The sequence below is a fragment of the Opisthorchis viverrini genome (assembly GCF_000715545.1).
Source record: "Opisthorchis viverrini unplaced genomic scaffold opera_v5_100, whole genome shotgun sequence".
Taxonomy (NCBI): Eukaryota; Metazoa; Platyhelminthes; class Trematoda; order Opisthorchiida; family Opisthorchiidae; genus Opisthorchis; species Opisthorchis viverrini.
Genome location: NW_008751756.1, coordinates 1,339,899 through 1,364,524, shown reverse-complemented (window position 1 = coordinate 1,364,524; position 24,626 = coordinate 1,339,899). Strand labels below are relative to the sequence as shown.

Sequence of the window (24,626 nt, the reverse complement as noted above, 5' to 3'; positions counted from 1 at the left end):
CCACACAAAACATCGGACTCAACGATAACGCCTCAGGTAACGTATCCTCAGGTAGCGCATTGAAAAAGTTGTGATTCAACCGACGTGGTTGGTTCGGAAAAGTAGCTTCCGCATTCCCAGAAGTGCCATGTGAATATTATGGCTTCTGTATTTCGTCTAACAGCTGGAGCCTCAAACGCATTGACTTTTTATTTTCATTTATGGTTATTTTCTCCAGCACATGGTCCTATTATCTTATATATATCGCCCCAATGTAACTATCTTAGTCTGAGTGCGTGACGCCGAATGGCCGTTCCGTTCGATCGTATGAGACTTTGAAGCAGAATTTTCCTGTAAGGTTTAGGGCACATAGATTTGTGTCACAATCTCAAGTTTTATCACATAGCTCAAGTAAGGGTTGAGTTGATGAAGAAAGGTTCACAGTTGAGTCTCCCAATATTGCTGCATACCAACTGGTGTTGCAAATAATTACCTTCAATAAATCGTTGATTGACAGATACTGTTATAATCAGAATAAACGGTTAGGGTATTTGCCTACAACAAGAACTGGTAATAAAACCTAAAGCAAATATGCACGTTCAAGCCACTCGACCGAGATCAAATAAGAATCGTGGTTGGTCAGCCGTGGTGGGGTCAACACTTTCACGGCGCTTTTGGCTGACATAATTGGATGGCTATCACATCCACTGTTGAGAGTACGTTTTTTCTACCGGCCTTGAAGTGATTTTGTGGCACTCAGTACGTCAGGCTTATCAGCCTAACTTTTATGCAAATACTATATCCGTTTAATCCATTCATAACTATTTGACCGGTTAAGATATTGTCGAGAAAAACTGTTTGCAATACCGTGTGCTATTCGATGCCGAAAGAATTCAGTAGGTAGGCATGGCGTAAAAACTAATATTGGCAGAAATATATTTGAAGACAACCATCATATGGACAGCTTTCCTGTTGGTCGAAGATGGTTGTTGTAAAATAGTCGTGGAGAACTCTAGTAAGGAAACATCACACTAAAAGTCGCCTCGTAAAACAAAGCTAATCTAAGCCTCAGAATGAAGCATGACTGTCAATTTTACTAGTTAAATCTTTACCACCTTATAGTTCTTTTCGTAAATTTTACAGTAAAACAGCAGCTTGCGTCACCTTACCAATTCAGAATGGTAAACTGATCCGACCTGTCGAACAGAAGTCAACTACAAAATTTGGGTCTTAAATCTTAGCAAGCTTTTTCCCCCTACGAGGCTCTCATTTAAATCATCTAAATCGGTCCTTAGTTCTTTTAGAGGCCAACAGGGGAGACTTGTGTCTTCGGACGCAGCATCTATATATGGTACAACTCACGCATATATGCCATGCAGCCATTCCTTCATTAGTCGACGTCTGTGACCTAAGAGGATGATGTGGTAAACATCAGGACAGACTTGGTGCTTTCCGCTTCCCACCATGGACCTTCACGTGTCCCATGCACTTGGCTATAGAGCTTCCAAAGTACTTCGGACAACCGATGTCAATGGTACTTATGCCGTCATTTTTTTCAGAATGTCTGAGTTTAAACGATTGCCTATGACAAGATGATTTTTTTTACTGAAGGACTTGAAGAGAAATGAGAGCAACTGGTGGTCAGGCGGCGCGTGTCAACACTGTTGTTGCCGACTTTGACGAGTCCCAGCGAGGCATTCGTCCTTCAAACTGATCAGAGAGTCACAGTCAGTAGGACCCGGACAAAAAACTGCGTATACTATCCAAACCTGAATCCGTGTAATGAGGCTCCTTAACTTCTTCGTGAAAACAGTACTGAAGAATAATATTTAAGACGGGAGGTGAATGTGTCTGGACAAAAATTATGGTCAAAGCGTAATCCTAATGTTACGCCATACCTAAGGTAATTGGCTTCGTCTAGCAGAATCAGGTGACTCTCTGACAGAAGATAAATGATAGGTCCCAAATTTTGTATCCCCAACTTTAAAGGGGCCTTTTGAAAGTTAACAGGACTAAGTTCTTTTTTATAGTTCTGGTGACACCAGAGTGAGTGATTCTTTCTTTAAAAAGTTAAGAGATAAAAGCAAATGTCAGGTAAAGCCACAAAATTGATTTTCTGAATTAATCAATTTTCACCTTATTCTGGATTCAATTTCTGTCTTCCCAGTAATCAGGTACTACCTGATTGAGTCGCGTTTATTAACTTAATTTTTTACAACTTTTCTTTTGTAACTTGATAGATACATCGTTTGATTTACGAAGAATGTCACGTTTCAAATTGTTTTTAAACAAAAAAACGGATGTTTGGATGCGCTCAGCTTTACTTGTTCGTGCTCTTTAAACCCCCGCCAGTAGAGTGTGCATACATCGATGAGAAATAGAGAGCCTTGATTAGTTTGGTGACACCCCATAAATTGCTTTTCTGAACTTGCAGTGCTGTGTGAAAATTTAACTCCGCAATTAATCTGCATGCTAGATTGCAACTATCGCCAACACAGACTTCTAAGATGACCGTCGCTTCGGATTGATTTATATATAGTCAGCTAGGTTATGTTGATCGCATACTGTACAAAGCTGAATAGTTCGATGCAGTTTGAGTTATCGCATGACCGATACGTTTACTTGAACTCCTGTGTTGTCAACCTGAGCTTGTGAAGCCATTCACGAGTGCAAAGCTATAGCACGTGTTCAGAGCTGTAACCAAACGCCTATTTGCATGTCGAAGTGATCACGATGTGAAACGCGAATGAATCTGTCTTTTATAAAGTTCACCAAATGGGTAAGCAGCAACAGGACTGTTTCAAGATTTATGTGGTTCGATAACCACGAAATGGAACAATGACAGTGAATGACTGTGAATTTTGAGGGTGCTTTCTATGAGGTTATCGGGAGATGCTTGATGGCGTTTTACGGGCTAGGCCAGTTTTGATCGAAGCCCACAAGTTTTAATCAATCTTATTTCTAGGGTTCACATCAAACTGAAAGGTGCTCGGCGGTAGTTTTGATTACCTCCTAAGTCACACTGTGTGGCTGTCTCCGAAGCTGTTCAAATCGGTGTTCGCTGAAAATGTAAGACTGGCAGGAATTCCGTAACTTTGCTTACAAAAAAAGGGGCTCAAATAGGGCAAAACCAAAATACCAGTAACTTTGCATCAAATTATAAATAATGCTGCCTGCGTAACCTTTAAGCACAAGTCGCGAAAGTTACAAGGATAAGAGTTAAAAGCCGTCGCCAACCATCGATACAACTGAGACAAACGAAAAAGCAAAGCGAACTTATGATGCTATTCACAAGAGTTTACACTTTTAGTATGATTTGTCTGCGTATCACAGCTTCAAAGAGCTCATTGATTCAATAAAGAACGCATCTGACGGACCACTTAGCAATTTCCGGATTGTTTATTGATGCCTGTTCTAAGGTTATTCTCAGGACATTTGGAAACCCGCAGCTCATCTCTGCTGTTCATTATTGATAAGTCTTGATCAACAAAATCGTGACCTAATTTCCTTATTGGTTTATCGAATTAAGACGTTTAACTGAGGTGGCTACAGTATTTGGGATCCTGCCCTAGTTTTATTTACCTTAAACACACTTCATGCTCCCCAGGACACAGAACACTGTGGATGAAGTGCTTGACTCAGATACACCATTTTGGTCCGGTTGCCCAATAATGGGTGAACGCGCAAGGTAAGTTGAACACTCCAAGTACAGATAGAGACGTGAGGCCACGCTTGGAGGTGTTTTTAATATGTTCAGAAGAATATGTCAGTACCAGTGTCATCAAATTTGAGGTGGACGTTACCCGATAAAAGAGGTTGATGGCAAATTACACTGTGATATCTGATGTCCTCTCAGTAGCCTGAGACTGCTGAAATGGTCTATTTCAGGGTTTACTTCCAAATTCATCTTAAAACCGGACACTTAGGACCATACTCTCTGAGAACAACATAACGCACAGTGCTGTTGAGTATTTGGCCGGTCAGTTTTTCCTAACGAAATTTTCATACTGTACTTTCCATGAATACATGGAATGCCTTCAGCAGATGTTGTTCGATTACAGTTGGCTATGACAGGCTCTAATTATAAGTTTGTAGACAGAGAAAAACTCCAGTTTACATGTTCCTGCGCAAAACCTGAAAAACCCTTTGCTTCCCATCGATACTAAAGATGCATTTGTTTTTGCAATGTTTCCATAGTAGTAATCTCCAATAGCCTTGCGTCGTAGGGTGAGACAGGGTGAGACCCAATTCACTGAAGGAATTAGATTGTCTTTTTTCTGCCGAATGGTGAGCTAATTGGCTGAGTAACACCCTCCAAAAATTCACAATTTTGAAAGTAACATCAGATGTAGAGCTAAATATTTTCTAGCGCAATGACTTGCATTGATTATTCTTCCTTTGCGTATCGTTAAAATTAAACAGGACCCACTTTGTACGCACAGCAAAGCTGGGAAGTGTAAAACTTCCCATCGATTTTTGACCTAAATGTGACTGAACGGATTAACTGTTCTCTCTGCGGACTACCTGCGGCCCAAGCAACTGCTACGCGTACTCACACCATAGAGAATTGTACTCAAGTTTCTACGAGACACCTGTCGTACAGGGTTCATTTTCCAGTATCGACGGACAAGCATACACAGAATCTCTTACGTTCTTTGGCTTCAATCGATAGGTCTTATATGATGACCTTGTCGAACCGAAGAAGCTTTAACACACTCGTCGAATCTATGCATGTCTATATATCTTTAATTTTCCAACAAACAGCCGTGTGTGCGCCAAAACTGTTTATTTGTTCTGCGTTGTGTAGCGATTAGGCGTCATTTACAAATGAATTTTATCGCAAATAACTCTACCAAAACCGTTGCAAGCCAGATAAGGAATCGCTGAATTAAGAGAGCAAACAGCAATCTCACTGGTTGCCTGTGTTTTTTTCTATTAGCCCGGTAGGGTTTAGCTGAATTTTTAATAAGGTAGGAGAGTTGCCTGAATGGTAAAAGTTCCTCTGCACGACCTACACTCCTATGCAAAAACCTTTGATTTTAACGGGCAACTTATCTGAATGTCGGCTGATGACCTCTCGTTTATGACAATCTTTGGCTGAATGTGCTCAACAATAGCGCCTCGTGTTTCAGTTGGGAGGTTATTCAAGGCAATGCAGTAGATTACCTAGACGGGAGTAACACATTACTCATGAGGTATTTGGTAACTCATTGGCAGCACATGACCAGTTTTGTCCTCCTTGAAGCTTTTCAGTTGGGTGACATACCCGAGTTTCTCGCAACCTCACTACATAACTGAACCACAGTTGTGCTCCCAAGAATCAAACCGGTTTGTTCTGAATTGTCAGTGGAATCCACAGCAAAGACCTCCAGCCCATAACAGTTTCTTTGCCTATCTTAAAATTGACTGTACATACGAACCAGAAAAAAATTGCTTTTTGGGACCAGACAATGACATTTACAGAGTAACTTTTGAAACGTATAATCCACGAATCCTATCATTACCTAGTAGCTGTGTGTGATCTCAAGAAGACGTCTAATACGACATGGTGGTAACATATCGGAGGAAGTCAGACCTTCGGTTATAATTTTATTCAAGTTTGGCTCCCTAAAGTAACCATGTAAAATGTGCCTAATGATTAAAAAAAAACTTGGATAATGTTTGAATTAGATGTGGGATTCCCCGATTACTGAGGCAATGGATCACAATCGAACTTGAAATAATAAGGTACTAATGAGGAACATTTTCCACCATTCTCTTCTAACATCGCACATATTAAATAACGGTTCTGCTGAAGACAAAAACGTCCCAGGCCACTTCGTAGAAATGGATTTTGGACCACGGCCCTAGACGTGAGTAACAATCCGCCAAGAAAACGAGTAGGCTGAGAGCGCTTAGCGCATCTATTTTGGCTTGTACTCACATTATCCTAATGTGGTTAACAAAGAATAGTTACAAGCATGTAGCAAAAACCATCTTGATTCCAGCTGACCATCCTTGAAGTTACCAGCAGTCGTTTAACATTTTGATGATTTGGTAGACTAACCGGCTAATTATTGCTTCATCTTCCCATTAGGCTTTTAAAAGAAATACCACGACAGACTGACCAAAACGCTAAGCAATTCAAAACAACATGCTTCCGAGGAGATTCACTTTTGCTAGTGCCACGCATCTACGTATAATGGAGGTCATACACAGCATCACGCAGCATCACGTAGTTTATTTGCCCGTTTTTTCCTAAATGAATTGTTTTGCGCGTTCTCTGAAGCAGAAACAACCCATTACACAAAAAACAAATGAGCGCTTATTATTCTGAGTTTCAGAATGAACGGCATCCTCCTGGTGGGTGACACAAGACACTGTTATTCCAAAGCTTTCCCCGACAGGGTACCGTACTGCGGGTTCATGGGTGTTTTCGGTCGAATTAAGCTTTAAATGAATTACACTTGAAACGTACAGCACTTAAATTAGTCCATCAAAATCCGTAAACAAGTCTCAGCAGCGGTCCGATGCAGGGCATGATATTTCGTTTGAACTAGGGAGTCACTCATATGACTAATACAGAACCGTTTAGAGTCGACATTAGTAAGCTATCTCGGGCATCTGGTTTGAGGTCGTCTTTGTCAGATCAAAATGAAAAAAGAGCGGAATTCTTAGAAGACAAAAGAACTTATCGAAAACTCGCTAATGAAAAATGGACAAGGTTGATTTGGTTTCAGCTGTTTGGTTTACGCTGATGAACAGTATCATCCGAGACACTTAAGGATGTCAGCCCAAGCAGTATTCAAGTCCCATTTATTCGTGAAGTCTTCCGTTTGAAAACGCTCAAAAGAATAGTGTGAGATGGCTACTTTAAGTAACTAGGAACAATAACATTTGGAAGAATCCCAGAGAAAGGTGATCTAGCGGGACGTAGAAATACATCAGTGCGATGTATTTCATAACTGATGAAAATATCGAAGGATCACGTAAGCTAGTCAGAATGCTCGGGGATTTTTCTTACATGAAGTGACCATGAAATAACACTTTAAAGTACACCAGACTCATACCTAGGGAAGAAAAAATACTTCTGAACTATCTCAGAGCAACAAGGGGAGGATAGAAATAACACTATAAGGGTGGTGATGTAACTGTGTGCAGATAGAATACAGTTTTGGTCAAAGAGTATCCGCAAAAGCCAGTCCGCAAGTTGTTAGATTTACTTTACATGATTGGATAAAACAATCTTGTGCTTTTTAAGCCTTGAAAACATTTCCTATTGAACGGATTATTATAATGGATAGCGATGCTCTTGAATTTATTACCATGTGTGCGTTCTAAGGGAGAACAGCTCAGATATGGAAGCATACATGATATGCATTCGGTGAGGAAAAGAAGCCTTCCAACATGTGACATAGGCAGCAGGGTCTCATTACTATTCGAGGGGCACAGTTTCTTAATTTTTATTGAGAATTTCTGTTTAATTCAACAAACAAAGAAACGTTGGTTGCGCAATCTCTAGACTAGAGTTTTCACAATCAACCATACTGCACAACATAATTAAAAGCAATGCTCCTAGAACCGACAAGGAATTTAGACGGTCCTTACCTTATCCAATCTGCTAAATGAGTCTTTCTCGCATCTACTAATTCAGTCCAACACTTCTAGCATCTTATGAACCCACCTTCAAAACCCATGTACTTCCCGAGGTGTGAACGCTTTGGCAGATTGCACTTGACCAGCGGACTACAAAAGACACTAGTAATAGGGCCTATTATATAAAAACCATATAATTTATCTACCGACCACCTCCTGGACCTTTTCATGTTGCAGTTGCGTAATTCTCAGTAGAAGGTTTGCCAACATTTTGGATGCTTGATACGGCAGGTAATGTTGTCAGTAAAATTCCTACTTAAGATTGGAAACACTTTGGAAGAATTATTTCTTCCGGCTAGTGGTTATAAAATAACTCGCTTTCAGCCGTGACCCATAGAAACAGCGGAGAATCAGGCGAAAATTTCGCTGGGGTTTACTACTGAATTTCACAGTGACCGACATCATTCTATCAAAAAACAGCTCCAGGAAATTGTAGCCATTCACTGGGGAAATTATTATATAATTTTTACTGTATCTCAACTGATGTTTAGAAGAAGCTTCTTCGGGTGATATCAGGCAGACTGAAGTTAGATAAACTACATAAACCCAACAGTTGCACTACCTTATGTTCTGATCTGCAGATTATGAACTCCCTATTCTGCCTAAAGGTTGTATACAGTCCTATATTTACTGCCAGTTCATTGTGTTTCACGAATGACTTTTACATACCCATCATGATAAGACAGAAGAACATGTTTTACGTTTTCAAAACGTGTAAGGAGGTTCCAATGTGCTCTGTAAGGAAATGGCTCGATCCGACTACCCCGAAATACGCAAGTGGTTGTCTCGGGTTTACTATGCTTTTCATGGAGATCTTGGTAATCATGAAGCCAAATGTCCCACTTGAAGATACACGGGATAGTTTTGAGGCAAGCGTTTTCAGTCTTACTGGACGTATTTAATAAAAATCACTGAAATAAGGCTCTTTGGGTCACTGTATTAAGACACAGTGCCTGAAGTTTGGAATAACAGTCCACACAAAACCCCATTCGGATACTGAATGTGTGTGTACGATACACTGAGGAAAATTGGTTACATCGGTCCGCATGCGTTGGACTTAGGAGCGATTACGTCTTTTTACTTATCATCACTTTTATGCATAGTGTTAGGGTTACTGACCATAACATTTGTCCAGTGAAACTTCAGGGAAAAATGGATTGCCCTTCACCGGTAGCCATTTGTTCAACTAGTTTAATTTGCACGCTGGCCTACTTTATGCGTGTTATCTGCGCAAACACGGAAGATCTAAACTCACATTGTGTGGAGGGTGAGTATGAAATCCGAGCCTGAAATTTAAGTCATCAGCCCTGTTGCACCTGTCTGTTGGAACTTAATCAGGCGGGACGTTGCACCAGTCAGTTAACATCACATCTCATTTTCTTCATCGTCTTTTATCTCTTGGTTTGTTTAGTGAAAATGAAAACTCGCATTTTTCTACAAATTGTGTTAAAATTTTATACCTGAGGTGTTTTTTGAAAGCTGCACAGCACCTTAATTGACTACATCCTGTACTACTTAGCAGATAGGTCTGATAAAACTTCGGAGTCGCCGCATTGTTCAAGAAATGTTAGTAGGAAATCAAAAATGTCAGATCAAATGTCTTCAGCAAAGTACTGGTCAACGGCTAGTCAAGAGGTGTACAAACGCACTGCTAGTTGTGAAGATCGTTATTTACAACTATTAGCGGTAGTGTTAGTTAGCAGTCCATAACGCAAAGATATGGCTATTTGGTCTGAAGCCCAGTTGGGACACGCATAAAATATTATTATATAAGCTCTCAGTTTTGTGGCGTGAGCCCTTTTAGCTTAGCAAAAAGCAAGACCGAAATTTATAAAACGTCTTTGTACCGCAAAACGCGGTAAGTTAGAGGAAAACAATCAAATATTCCGCAGAATTCTGCTTCCCATTTTTACTAATGTAATATCGTTGCACTTTTTATGCTCTGCGCCTGAATTACGACACCCGTTTCTTTATTCCATACGTTTGTCGCCTTTTTACTCACTATCGCAATGAACAATAATAATAAAACTCCAAAAGGGTCAAAGTTAGGAGAAAAGACCGATTTTGGTGGTCCACCACTTCTGAAAATTAGAGCCTTTGTAATCTCTTTTGTTCTATATGCAGTAGTATCTATTGTGTTTTGTCAGTGCCCAGACAAATGGTTCAAAACGTTCTCGAGGAATTGGTTTATTAGGGTCGGTAAATAAGCACTGTACTTAAAAGACTTCACAATTTATAACCTTAGTAAACCACCTTCAAACGGAAAGAACCCTTGGTTAGGAAAATTTCTGGTTGGCTCTAAGATGCTCCATTTAAATGTCACCACATATCCATAGAAAAACTTCTCATGAAAAATACGCTTGTATTAATCCATTGAAGTTTCTCTCTCATATAACGTCAGCAAATGCCTAAAAGTAGATACATAAGCCGCCGCAGCGAATCTACAGCAAACACATCTGAACCACACCTGTTTGCAGAATCACAACACGTTGCTCACTGAACCGTCTGTCCATAAAAGAAAACACTTATAATTACCAACAAGAGGGCAAAATGTGGGTGGGTCTCTGCTTTTTGAAGTGGAAGGAAAAATCTTGTGAGATGAAGAGCAGAATTCGATGTGATTCCATAACGATGGAATGATTCAGATCACTCAAACATAGAACTGTACACATTTGTAAAGATTCAAAAGCAAGCTTCGATTTCCCGCTAAAGATTGTGTTTAAACTGCGCTTGCACTACTCAGCGAAAATTTGCGCATAAGCACTATGTTTTCCTATGATATTCAGAAGACAAAGTTTTCAAAATACTAGGATACTATATTAAAAACGGTTACCTTAGCTAAGCAAAGTCAACGTTTTTTGTTTATATAGTTGTTTACGTTTTTCCTTTAAGAAAACTCAAAGTTATGATTTACAGAAACTTTTAGGTTAAGAGTAAATATAAAAACGTATTGAAACCATTAAACTATTAGAACAGTAGCGTCTATTGATGTCCTACTCTTTGACTAGAGATATTTAGTCAGGAGAAGACCAAAAAACCTGAAATGAAGTTGCTTGATTCAGCACGCGTCAGTTTTAAGATACTCAGTTTTTGTTTTCTTGTCTACCCTTGCATTCGTATTGCGCACGTTTTGTCTACATTTGAGAATATATAATGAGTAAAACGTCATTTGATATCTCCCTAATTGGGACGAAATGAGTGATATCTAGCTATCATGCTTGACAAATAGCCCAAAAACATGCAATTTATACAAGCTGTCCATGTATGACTTTTTCGTTGAACTATTAAGTTGTCACAAACTTTAACAGCATCTAACACAGAATAAAAATTACCTAAAATGGCCCACTGCTACCAATACACGTTTGTAGTTCTTGTGCCAGCATAGCAGAATATATAAATATCACGCGTCCATAAAGAATTATTGCTAAAACAACTTGGCAAATTAAACGCAATCAATATAGGACATATAAGTAATATCTCAAATTCAAGTCTACATTTTACGTCAGTTATAAAGTGGGAAACCATAGCTGAAAGAAACGAAAAGCTTACGTTTACATCAAATGAAGCCTAATAAGGCCTCTTTCTTTGGTAAATGCTAAGTTACTACTTAACTCAAACAAGCCTCATGCTTAATCAAGCCCGTGTTCGTATTTTCCAAGACAACACTGCAATATTTATCAAGATCATGAAGATACTTAATCTCAAGCGGCCAATGAGGGACTGATACGCGTTCCAAAACTGTAGTTCACAGTTTGGGACATTTTGCCACCCATAATCTTGTTATGATAGTAGACTGTTCATCTTTTTCTACATGCCCAAATTTGTTATTTTTGATATCTTTTCACAAAGATGAAAACTAGTTGTTTTGATGCCTTGTTTGTATCTTATGAATTTACGAAACTTCTTCCAAATTTTCTTGACTCTCCTTGTTAGTGAGTCTTTCCAACAGACCCACTGACAAGTTTCCCGTGTCAAAATATCGGCGCAAATCGTCTAATAACGAAAAAATTGATTATTTTAATTAATTGCTTTGCAATTCATTTTTTAAGAAATGTATACAGGAATACAATGATTGTAGGCATTTCTGTGTAAGACTGACATAGCTGTCATTTTTAATGGGGTGGACACGCCAAGTATAAATAGCGCACTGTTTTGCATGACGGCCATGGTAACTATTTTTCAATACTTACAGATAAGCAGGGCTCACAAACTCCGTTAATGCACTTATTTTCCTTTTTCTTGCTTTGTGACTTCTTAAGAGCAGTAAAATCCCTCTTTCGATTTTTACACATAAAACTGTTTTTCTGGCAGCAAGACAGTAAAACGCTTTAGTTTAGGTATTTTTAAGCTTTCTTGCATGAACGTGATATATGTAACGATAAGCATGTAAAGGTAGTATAAGATTCTTGAACCTGAAGTACTGTTGTAGATGGTTCTGAAATATCATTTTTACAAGTGAATGCAACCGTTGTTCACCACCATTGATGATATTATTGACGGGCATCACTTAGAAGCAGTAACACTCAAAAACGTTTAGTTGAGACGAATAAAACAAAACTTAGCTGTGACTAAAACGCTCTTTATAAAATGCGCTGACGAAAATCTAGTGATTCTAGCAGAGTGACAGCATTTCTAAAATATTTTTAACTTAGTGTTACAGAAAAAGTTTTGCTGACAATCAAAACGAACTAAAGGGATCATTTTCAGTGAGGTTCACAGGAATAGTTCAGCAATTTGTCTACTTTGTTTATTCACTGTAAGCCTGACATCGGCACCGCAGTGTCACATGCACGAGATTGGAAACAACTGCAAGAACTGCAAGTTTTTTCGACGGTCCAACAACAATTTTTGCTGCTGTAACAGTCGTTAATTTGATCGAGAGTACTACTTGTGCCAAGACTTAAGCTGAGACAGACGCCATGAATTTAAAGCTGGTGCTGGCCACAATCACCGCCAAAAGGACTGTAAGCGAAATGTGCAAGTGTTAAACGTAACAAGTCAATCACAAACCACTGGTAACTGTTAGACCCAGACCACAAACGGTGATATAACGCGTGAACGCTTTTTGGCTGCAGTTAAAGAGGATCTGAATGGTGTAAAACACAAAGGGGAGTTGAGAAGCTAGCAGCACTTTATCTAGAGAAGCTGTCGGAACCGCCAGACAAACATAATGCTAAATACCAGTAGGTTTTGGACAGGATAATTTCCACTTTCTTGATTTTGTATTTGATTCCGAGTAACCCGATTAATGGTTGGACTTAAAACATGTGGCATACGCTCAAGATAAAGCACTCGTCAGAGATGCTCATTAATTAACTCTGTGCTGAAAAACATGAACCTGGCAGAGTTCAACAAATATGTGATTGACCATATTCCAGGGGACACTGGACTATAATGGATCATCCTTAAACTCACGCGAGTCAACAGTAGTGAACTGGGACCGGTGAGAGTTAGCAATATGCACCGTCTTTCCACGACACCACCTACTGCATTTGTAACTCTCAGTATCCATCTGGGACTGCACCTGCATTTTCTCTAAATTATGAACCTTATTGAGGCCCTCTTATGAACTACTTGTTATAAATCGCATTTAAATTGATGCAACTCACAAACTAGTTCAAACTCATGTAAACAAAATTGAATAATAATAATAGTCAAGGTCATATTGTAGAACTTGATTGAGGATGAAATTTCGTCCAATAATGGTTGTCAGCTGAGGTCCTGATCTCTGAAACGTACACAAAAGTTCATAGGTACTCAAAATTAAGAGCCCAGTGCGTGGACTTCCGACCTCTTGCTATCGCAAAATAATATATTGCTACCAATTATCAAACATTTAGTGAAACACGGATCGACACGGCTCTAATACCTGAGGCATGGGACCGAATAGTTAACAAGGCGACATTGCACAGACTCTGATTCAAAATTTCAAGTAATCGAACTAGCCAATGCACAAAAGGTTATATGCAATTCTGGATCGAATAATCAATCCCTACTTACGTAATGATGAACCCGTCCATTTTCTTTCTCAACCAGTGACTGTACATGTTCCGCAGGGAGTTTGCTATGAACTGAGTAATGAAACTCTTCTGCTGTAACCACCGTGAACAATAAAGTAAAACAACATATAAACATCAGTTTGACGTATATTTTAAATGCGTGCCGAAAACCAAACACGGCTATGACCTTGACATTCAGGCATGCGAACTCAATAGCCTATCAGGATCAAGCAAAAAGATGGTGTCTCCGAAACCAAAATGGTAGTGAAGACACCCTTAATTCGGTATAAAAACATGTGCTTGGAGAATTCCTCTGCTACTTCCTGGTATGCGTAATTTAGTTACGTGAGCCATTTTCCTGGGGTGACAAATGCTGGAATCAGAGGCCAATTCCAAACCAATACATGTAATTTTCGCCCTAACCATTGTGTATCTAGGAGAAGTTGTTGCGTCGAAAGGTTTCTTCTGTATGCGTGCAAAAATCGAAAACAACAATAATCTGCCTTAGTTTCTCTGGAATTTAATTTTGGTAATTCCCCTCGTAATGTTTGGCCCTCAAATGTGAGCAACTAGTTAGCAGAGTAAGCAGCGTTTTTCAGATATCTGCATGGGTTACTAGAGTCCCAATGGGAGATCGCCCCCTTTGGAAAGCAGGACGTTACCTAACTGGAATACGACATAAAGCGCAATGCCACCATCGGTAAGTAAGGCTGGTCGTCATGGTGACAACTGTGCGCGCTTTTGCCCAGCCTCGCTACTTATCGTAACTGCAAGGCCGGCAACTATCTGCGAAGCTGATTATGATGCTTCAGCTATGCATGTAACTTAACCTGATGGCCAACGACGGTCTCTTATACTCAATTTCACACGTCTTTGCTTACCTCGGTTATTTATCGTGGCTGCTAGGTCCGTGTCTATGCGCACCGCAGATGATGAGGTCCTAACTATGCGTGATAGCCTGATGCGATGGCCAAGCACGATCGTTCGTCCCCACGGAAAACCAACCATTGAGTCGAAAATGTTAAACCAGCAGAGTGTAGAACGCTGCCTAATGTGTGAGTTTACAAAGATAACCTGGCGTGAAGCATCCAACGCAGTAGATATTAGAAGGCCTCCAACCTTTTGTTTACGCTGTAAGTGCGCCACGGCTTCACGTCGTCGCACGATTCGCGGCATCATACAAACCTGCAATACGACTATGAAGCCCATTTTTCTCCAACCTAGCTGTCATGTACGATTTGTACTACTAATTCTTGTAGATCCGCCCAAATTTCAGATTAGCTAGCCCTCCCTTGTATGACATGTACTGTCATAAAGCCATCCATATCTAGAGTTGGCATGCTGCTGTTCACGGTAGCCCTGCTCTGGTAAGTTGTTCTCCTCTGCAGCTCCCGGAGACGTTTTCTGAACGAAAATTACTGAAATGTTCCGCAAACTTGGTGATTACTTCTAAGCCTCTTGTTCATCTTACCCTGCTCCGTTGAGTGATTATCGTACTTCCAAAAATGCTCACAACTTAATCACCTCTTACGTAAGCAAACTAGGAGGTCACGAATGCATTAACCGTGAACTCGAAAACCGTTCACGCACAACGTTGCGCTTCATGCGCAGCCTCATTACGATTGCGCAACTAGATGTAATATTACCTGCGCAAGATTTAGCTAATTCGCTTTCTTACATATTCACTTACGTAAGCACCCGTTCGCATCGACCGAAAACCAATGTTCCTTACTATCTCCAACTGATTCTCCTTCAGTTGTTCGAACTGGGCAGTGTCACCTGGACATAGTAATCAGAAACTGCACCACTTTCACCTATCTGTTATTTTGAGCCATAGTCTAACATATACCCAATTGCCCTCACCCAGCAAATGTTTTTGATAAGTTTTTTTCCATTTTGTGTCCGCAGTCTATAGATACGGTTGTCACACGATCTCACCCGGAGCATAGCCCCTCGCGCTCTCGACGGACAAAAGAATATTCATTGTCAACGCTGGTCCTAATTTGACACAGCTCATGTGTCCTTCTGAACTACCCCGGCAACTCTAACAGACCTACCCAAGATGTTCACGTACGTAGCCGCCCCCAAAATATAAGATCGCGATAACGATGCCGCGACCGCCATAGCCGGTCCAATGGCATTACCTGCATGTCACCACATCTCTACCATTTATTGATCAAGCGTGCTTCATGTGCTCAAGCACTAGCTCAGTCGGCTAAATTTGTCCCAGAACCTGGGAGTACTTGAAACCTAATCACACCGTCTGCTGATGCAGCCTGAAAACCCACTTATTCTTCCTGAGGCACTATCAACGACTCAGTCTACTAGTGGATACAAAACCTTGCAGTGCACCCATCAGTGTATGTAAGTGTCATGGGAAAATCCAGCAAACCTATGAGCCGCGATGAAAATCTTGGAGTTGTCTAGCGGGACGCACCCCGAAAAATAGGAAATCTTATTATGCAAAAGTCCCAAACAACTGTTCCACACTGTGTTTGCGTGAAAAAATAAAAAATAATCACCACCCATGCGTTACTCAAAATATTTCCGAATAAAGACACTAGCACGTGAAACACGTGAAGGTGTTAACTTTCCAAAAAATCTCCCACCATCCTCCAGGAGACAATCTGCTGAGATTTGGCGGCCATTAAATCTATTAGCTTTGCGCAAGAAGTGGACCATAAGTATCACTGAACAAAGAGTAACAAAACTGTTACTCTATGGAGAGATTTTGTGGTTTCGATTAGATACCGTCCAGTAGTACAACCTTCCGTAACCCTTTTCTTTCAAGCTATGCTTTGAGAAACATTTGAGGCATGTGTGGCTTCAGATGAATTGCTGGTTTACACCTCTTGTGGCGCTTGGGAATGCGGTAATGCATATTTAAGGGGTCATTGAGCAGCATATGTGCTCGCGGCATGTAAAACGGCACCGACGCTGTCTGAAGTTGAGGGGTGTACTACTAGTGCACATCGTGACCTCCCAAACCAAGAGTACGTCAGGAAATCACAAGAAGCCCGTGAGGAGAAGTAAAGTTGCTTATGAAAAACAGTACACAAAACACCCGCCCCCTGATTCGGTTTTGCCAAAGGGGTCACGGAAACCATCCAACAGCCACCTCTCACCAGCTTCAGCACAATTAAAGTGTGCTTTAATTTTTGCATGCCCTTTTCCCGCAAACCACTGGATAGCTGAAGGGAACCTGGGCAAATGCAGGAAGTTGCCGTGTGAATGCGGAATTTTTAGCCGATATATCCAACAAGCGATTACCTCACAGAACGTAAACGACTACTGCTGGAAGTACCACACTATTATGTTTAGGAAGTGGTGGGTGGTTGGACTTTATTGCGGCGGGTGATACGCCGTCGGTTCTGGTGAAACTTTACCAATCTGGACTCGTGACTGTGTCACAACCGCGTAAAGGCGCTACAACCACACATATTTCCATAGGTAGCTCCAGATACGCTATTATAAAACTACTTAGACGTCACAAATTTAATTAAGACACACGTAACACGTTGGATTTGATGAGCCTTTTAAAATCATTAGTGTGTGGCCTGCGGATACATGATGTACGCGTTCCTGCTCACAGATGACGTCCACTTTTCTTTTACGCGCAAACCGCTTAACCTAACCAGTGAGGTGGTAGACGAAAAGAAATAGGCGAAAGCACTTGTTATAGGCAAACCCGCGGCGCATATGTGGGCAACCAGTTTACTGTTCGGCGATTTCCATGCCCACAGAGCTTTCTGGGAGTATGTAAGTACAACCCAACATAACATTTGTGTATTTTGGCCAAAGTCACTGCTAACGGCGGGTACATATTCCACACTAAGTTTCCCTGCACGATGCTGCGCAGCACACTGCATGTTGATCATATTACCAGCGCAGGGTTTCGTAGTGACCCGCAATGACGCCTCGTGCGGACCAAGGATACGTCTCTAAATCCAGGATTCACTGATTGCGCATCACACGCATGTGTTGTGCACGAATAACTCAGGTTCATTCGCTTGGACAGTTTGACTAACAATCGTTTTCAGAACGGCAACAGTCAATTAAAAAGGCGTGTGCGCCACTCAGACATTCTCAAGACTTCCAAACAGGTGTTTTGGTACACATAGTGGCTCACGCAGGAATATGTGGTGCATACTGTAGTAGCTGCTTCGGTGTGTCAGAGAGCTTGCGCGTGTGCGTGTCCGTTCGTCGTTCCACCATCGATCTGGCATGTGACTTGAGTGGCCGATTGGATGTGTGTCCGATTGATTGGCTCGCGTGAGCGATGTGGGTTGACTGGATATGTGACTCAGTTGTTTTGCTTGCCTGCCACGAAAGCGGACCAGTTTGGCCGCGTGTACCCAATACACTCGTGTCCGTACTTACGCGTTCTTTTGACTTACTGTGAACTACAATACATACGTTATACAATTAATGCATGAAAGGCGGTGAATGTCTTCAAAACTTTGTTTGGCACATGATGACAGATGCTTCTTCATTAGTTTAAGTTTCCTTGGGACTACGGCCCCCAAGGTTGCACTATTAGGCCGTTGGAATTAACAAGGCGGAGCAGATTCTCGTTAGTCAAATTATGTTTCCCGGTGCAGCCCCCAAGTGTTCCCTAAGGAATGACACCTTCGGTGGTGGATGCGCGTTCCACATTCACCAGTTGATGGAGCTTCCTTAAACGCCCTGTTACCAGTATTTGGGGCTCAGCCCGTTCCAATCAGCGTGAAGCGTTTTCCAAAGATGTTTTCTTAAGTCACCTCCTAGGCCACCAACGATGATTGTCAGACTGCAGCATACTGGAACATTAACTGCAGTTTACACCACTTCCCAAGTAATCACCGTCTACTTTAGATGTCCTGGCTAGACCGTAGAACAAATTAAGTTATCAAACCCAAAAAAGCCACAAACTTCATCAACTAATGGATTGTTCAGGTGAAAGACCTGCTGGTCCCGTACTCATCATCTGTGAATGATAACTTGTCGTAGGTAGTCAGAGATACTGGGCCTCAACCCGAATGCAAGATGAGGGACAGAATTTGGCTGACCAGCCGCATTGGCCGCTTGTGTGCAAGGAATTGCTTATCGTATTGTGTTGGCTGTTGTATTAATCAATCCTGTCCACAGTGCGGTGAAAACCTTCTGGCTTATCCGCAGGACGCGTGCGCGTATGACTCATTATTATTTATGTCTATCCTTTACCCGGGTGCGAATGCCAGATGTTCCGCGAAGAAGCCATGCTTCGAGGTTAACTTGCGCCGAATCACAGAACCTCAGCAAAGGGTGACCCAGCCATCTGATTATCGGCCACAAGGGGTGGCGAATTTAAAGCCCCGAGTTTATAGGATGATAATTGTGACGTCGCTTTAGGGCGCCAATTTAAGGAAGATGACAATGATGATTCTACATGAAGCATGCGAATTAGCCATTATAAGAGTCAACTGCGAGACAATTGCAGGTTTCCCCTTTCTTTAGATTGGGCATAAATATTTCGGGTCAAAATTAGTAGCTCGCCGTGTATACCTCTTGCCTCAAACATTCCGGTTCTCCCTTGGTCCAGCCACAAAGAGCCTAATATTTCTCGCTGCCTGTAACGGAGAAATCCGCTACCAGTAAACAACACTTCTAGATCACGATCAAGTAGTTAACCAGAAAACTCAGCTACCCAGAGCAGGTCATTTATAATTGAGGAAAACATTTATGTCTTCTATCCATTTAATATAATACAATGAGGAAAAGAAATGTACTGCTAGCCTCAGCTACTTCAAACTTCGTACGAGTCATTAGAAGTGAACGAATGGTTCACCCAGGATGACGGGATTACTAGGGTAAGCACTACACGACGAGTGAGGACAAAGGCTTTCACATCCGTTCTCATGACCAAGGAACAACAGGCAAGGTTGAGATAATGGAGTTATCCGCTTACCATGCTTAAATGGGTGTACTGAAGGCTGAATATGGTTTCCCCAAGCTTTTAGAGCTGTCGATAACCCGCAGCGTTCGTCCATTTTAGGTGACACATTTTACGAAAGGTCGGATTATTATATTTCGTTGTGCACCATTTCCAAATTCAGAGTATTTTTGACCTTCAAAAATCACTCACCCAAACAAGGCGCATACAAAAGAAAGGTAAAGGAAAACACCTAAAACATAGACATATATATCCATGGAGTGGTGTCTTACAAATTATCGCAGTTTCCGAAAAATCTTTTCCATTCGCCGGATAAATATCGGCTGATTTTAGCTTGCCGGAATTTACGATACCATAGGCTACTGTGTAGATCTAATAATTTGCTGAATTTGCCCTACTGGACAATACACTAGTTGGTGCACAACTTATGGATCATTACCATTTACAAATTTGTATGTTGTCAACTTCCCGGCTGGAGCGAAACGGAAACCCTACCCTGATGCTTCGGGAAGAGGTATTCGGAGCAAAAATCGTAGAAGCTTTCAGTAACAATTGATTATTCATAGGAAGATTAGAGTGCGTAATGGTTTCAGCATATAAATTGTAGGTTGTGTACTATTTGGTGTTTATCTGGTAAATGCGTGAACCCAACATTGCAAAATGTGTCCACTAACTTCAGATGTTCTCACTCCTCCGTTTGTTTACACAGCACCTTCATGACAAACCGCTTACAATAAGAGGTGTTTTAGGATGTATCTGAACGAATTGATTTACATGTCGATGACTTTTTGTGCTTGTAGATTCCAGCTACCTTCATTTCGATTAACCATAATTTTTATGCTGTGGGTGGCAGCCAGGGAATCCAGCAGTGTTCTGTCGAGAAACGTGCTAACGGGAAACTTTTACAAGAAGCTGAACATGTGCTTCCGGATTACCCCAGTTAGCACCGGTGCAGAAATTTCTGCAGAATATCTGCACCCGGCTGCGGACATTTCCGCACTGTTTCCGCAGATTTCTGCACCCGGGTGCGGAACCAGTGCGGAAATGAAACAAGTTTCTGCACCTAGTCCGCACCCGATTGCGGAAATTTCCGCACAATATCTGCGACCTTCTGCATCGGGTGCGGATATTTCTGCACAGTATCCGCACATTTCTGCAGCCGGGTGCAGATTCTGTGCGGAAATGAAACAAATTTTCCCACCCAGTCATTACCCGGATGCGGAAATAGTGCAGAAGTTTCCGCACCCAGGTGCGGAAAATCCGTACTCAGTCCCGGAATTTCTGCCCCCAGTCCGCACTTAGCTAAAGTCGTCCAACGCGCAAATATAGCCCATTATACGGATTTATCTCTTTCCCTAGTACGATCCAGTGACTTCCTAAACACTAAGTGATAACTCATCTGCCCCCACATAATTGCTCAGCGTATTACCTTTCCGGATATCAATAAGCGTCTTCAAGTACAAATGTTTTTATGGATGAATTCATAAAAAGAAATACAGGGGGAAATAATTTGTCACTCTTGTTGGCTCTCTTCAGGCGTTTCCGAACTTTCTGCCGTTCGTTCTCCAGCCAGGGATGAACGATTTCCCTTATTTGTCGCAGATTTGTGTTCGGAAACTTCTCAGTTGTCGCGCCTGTGATGAAGAACATAGTTATTCAGTTTCATCCGGACACTGATTCAACTAGCTAGATATAAAATAACAATTAACTACTTACAAATAAGTCCTTGGGCCAGCCTGGTTGACTCGAAGGCTTCTTTTTCATTTATTCCGTGCCAGTTGAGTAGCACGGCTAGCCTTGGTGCCAACGTCCGTGTAAGCCCGTTGATAACGTACCCTTGTACATCGCCAACTCCCTGCAAGAGCCACCTTTCCACCTTTGTGAAGTCAATAATCGTGAATAAAAGTGGACCATTTCTTAGATGTTCCTCATACTTCCGGAGACCGTCCATGGATGACAGCGGAAGAGAGGGTTCGTTGTGTCTGAGAACGGCCTGCGGGTACTAAGGCGTCCAGCTTCATATGCAGTCTCTGGAGCAACGGGTAGACCTCCTCTAAATTCTCTATAAAATAGTTTAATTAAAACATGGTAATCTACTCACTGAGAATGAGGTTGGCCAGGGTTGGTACATCTAAAAATGAGGAATTCACAAATTGAAAAGTTGGTAAATGCCGGAGAACCTACAGTCTTTTTGGAGTTGGTGGGCTTATGACTATGTCCGCAAACATAGTGGTGTCACCACTGGAAGCATGATCCGACTCGTCTGTAAAATTAGACGGCGGCCGTTTCTTTGTGCCGCAACCATCGTATTACGATTGATAAACATACTGTTTGCGCCTGGATTGATTTTTCGCTCCGCAGAGGAAGTATGCCCTGGGTCGATGGCTTCCCGCTGAGCACTCAGTGCATCCGGAAAAGTTTCTAGAACGTTTTTAACTGAAGATGAACTTACTGCGCTGCCGATACACTTCGTACGCGCACGACTTGAGTGGACATTTTGGTAGAGTACCCCTTAGTAAGTTGGCATTAAGAGTGCTGGTTGTGCACGAGGGTCAAAGGACTGAATCGGGCGGTACGAACCACGATTCATGCACTATGCCAACAGACTTGTCCACAAATATGAGAACAGCGTACATGGCTGAAAAACAACTTCAAAACGACATTTACCAGGAGAATGTCCATATGCAAACGGAAGCTTTGATGGGATAACACAACACCAACATAAATATGTATATATATTTTACGAACTAATGAGTAATACAAGTAATAAATGCATTCATGTGTCGAGTGCCAGTGGTAAGAGTACTAACTAATCGATAAGGGTATGCAAAATTGGGGAGTATATACGAGTGCCTCTGCAAGAAAAACCTAAGCATTTACAAGATATTTGGTCGACTGATGCAAACAGCCGAATGTGTTGCTAGTCGGGGCATTGAAAAACTAAAACGTCTGTCGATATCAATACGTGGTTGCAAAACGGGAAAAAGGTTTTGAATTTCTGGTACTCAATAGTATCTCCAGAAAAATCTACAATGACAGCTGGTTGACCATCAAGCAAAATGCAGTTGTCAGGAAAGTTTTCAAAAAACGGCATCCCTATGAATAAACCTGTGACGTTCGGCAGTGGCTGATGGCCTCAGTCGCAAACCAACATCATCCAAAAATGGCTTCCTTTTGACAGCATCCAATCCCACACGCTCGGCCAGTCGGCAGTAAAGCTGAACAGCTGGTAGTTTTGGCCCATGTATGTAATGCTTCAAATGCCCCAGCCCCGATTCATAGGGAAAACAGGAAAAATGATCCAGGCAACCATAAAGCTTGACGAAATTGAATAAATGGGAGAAGAGGTGTATGTTGTAGACTAAATGGCTGGGACCAGAAATAGCAGCGAGTTTTGACACAGGAACCTTGGAAACATCAATTAAAAATCAGCATAGTGTTGTGAAAAAAGGTGAACAGCCTGTGAAAGTGGTTACCGGAAACTACATGAAGCATTCGTGAACGTCAGGATGTAAGATATCTCGTAAAACAACGGGTCCTATGTACAGAAGAAACTGTCGTAGCTCAGATGCCTTCCATCGATCCAGGTCTACGACACCTCGACATTTTCGGGGGAAATCAACACTCAGAGCCAAACTCCGTTGCTCAATGTTATCATTCAGCAGATTCCAGGACTCCAGAGAAAGTCTGGCTTTGTGCCCAATTGGCATAGCTCTGAGTAAGATGAGAAATTTCCTCACTAAACCAAGACACAGTATGCATGTAATCCGGTGGAAAACCGCCAATCATGGGAAAATTTAAATCCTCCATCGGACTTGAACCTGTATGGTGCTTCTCTTGCTTCCTGGTCCGGAAATCATAGTCACGACGCAAGGGAGCTGTCAACGAGGGAAAAGTCATACGTGTGCCAATGTGCACACCATTTTGTGTACAATAATCACAGCTATAATATCCTGCATGTCCCTTCACTTGCTTCAGGAAGGCCCTAGCAGGACTGTCGCAAATAATGCACTGAAGACGGAAGGTGTGAGTGTTGTAAACCCCAGAGACACCGTTCGCCAAGGCCTCTGTCGACTCAGCGACCGTGTCAGATATCAGCTGGTGAGCATCATTGGGTTTTTTGCATACCACAGTATATTCCAACGACGAAAGGCTGACCGAGAAAATGGGAAATTATGCGGGCCACACCTGAGTACGCGAGTTATTGTAGGCACGAATACCGTCAACGTTCATTTGAATATCGATATTTTTAGCCCTAGTGTGAATCTCATGGAGCTATTGCAGCAAACCTGCTTTCAACCCAAGGTGGACGTACGTCCGACCGGCCTTCTGTCGCACGCGGCAACGACGGGGGGTTCTCATTACGGTCCGTGGATCCCTCAGAAGAGACGGAAAAAGTATCTGAGTTCGTCCAACACAACGTCTAAACCGGATAAAGGTAGGTTCAGCCTTCGCGCCCTCCGACTAACAGTCGTTAAAGTAATTCTACCTGGTTGTGAATGGTTTAAAAAGGATACTGATGGAAAGCAATATAAGTGCAGGAGAACATACGGACCGATCCCTTCAACGACTTGCAGTGGGCTGACTTATGGCAAAAAGCGGGAACCGATAGGTTCTCCAGGGACCGAAGCGGTGAATGTCTTTCTGGTACCAAAGTCCTGATAACAAGGATCGGAGAAACCGCCAGTGAACAGCGTGGTAAATCGCAGCCTAGTTTATCACCTGGAACGGTCAAATTCGACATATCTAGAGCCCATCATCTGATTAATCATGAATCTTACACTCAAATAGTCGACTAAAGGCATTATGGACGCATTCATCAGTCGGGCAACGAAAACATCACTTGCCGCAACCGCTTGTCGTATTTTCTTATATAGCGTTGTTCTTGAAGAGCCTTTACGAGCAACACGAACAAATTTCGGGCGCATTGACGGTTACTTGAAATGAAAGATATTTTTTACGGTTTCGTTCATGTCAACACACCAGGAATAAAGCATATGAAAACACAGCAAAACACTCTCAGCCGCACGTGGGGTCAAGCAGAACGCAGAGCTTCCCGTGAGCAATGGCGCCGCACAGTAAAACAAAACCACTTAAATCGG

The 24,626-nt window shown here is 41.9% G+C and overlaps 3 protein-coding genes across 3 annotated transcripts in view; 1 reads left to right on the top strand and 2 right to left on the bottom strand.

The window, feature by feature from the left end:
* The window catches only part of T265_05377 (hypothetical protein), a gene marked incomplete at both ends in the record, with an annotated part of 91,420 nt that extends 77,590 nt beyond the window's left edge, over window positions 1–13,830 (bottom strand). The window contains one exon of the mRNA XM_009170368.1: window positions 13,615–13,830. Within this exon, the coding sequence (XP_009168632.1) occupies window positions 13,615–13,749 (135 nt within the window). The remainder of the gene's footprint in view (window positions 1–13,614) is intronic.
* The window catches only part of T265_05378 (hypothetical protein), a gene marked incomplete at both ends in the record, with an annotated part of 104,026 nt that extends 83,200 nt beyond the window's left edge, over window positions 1–20,826 (top strand). The window contains 2 exons of the mRNA XM_009170369.1: window positions 3,587–3,667; window positions 20,325–20,826. Coding sequence (XP_009168633.1) covers window positions 3,587–3,667; window positions 20,325–20,826 — 583 coding nt within the window. The remainder of the gene's footprint in view (window positions 1–3,586; window positions 3,668–20,324) is intronic.
* A 1,778-nt stretch (window positions 20,827–22,604) lies between these two features.
* Window positions 22,605–23,886, bottom strand: T265_05376 (hypothetical protein; the record flags this gene model as incomplete). The annotated part of the gene is made up of 4 exons (XM_009170367.1): window positions 22,605–22,931; window positions 23,028–23,263; window positions 23,304–23,677; window positions 23,840–23,886. The coding sequence occupies 4 exons, from the start codon at window positions 23,884–23,886 to the stop codon at window positions 22,605–22,607; spliced, it is 984 nt and encodes a 327-aa protein (XP_009168631.1).
* Window positions 23,887–24,626: the final 740 nt, after the last annotated feature.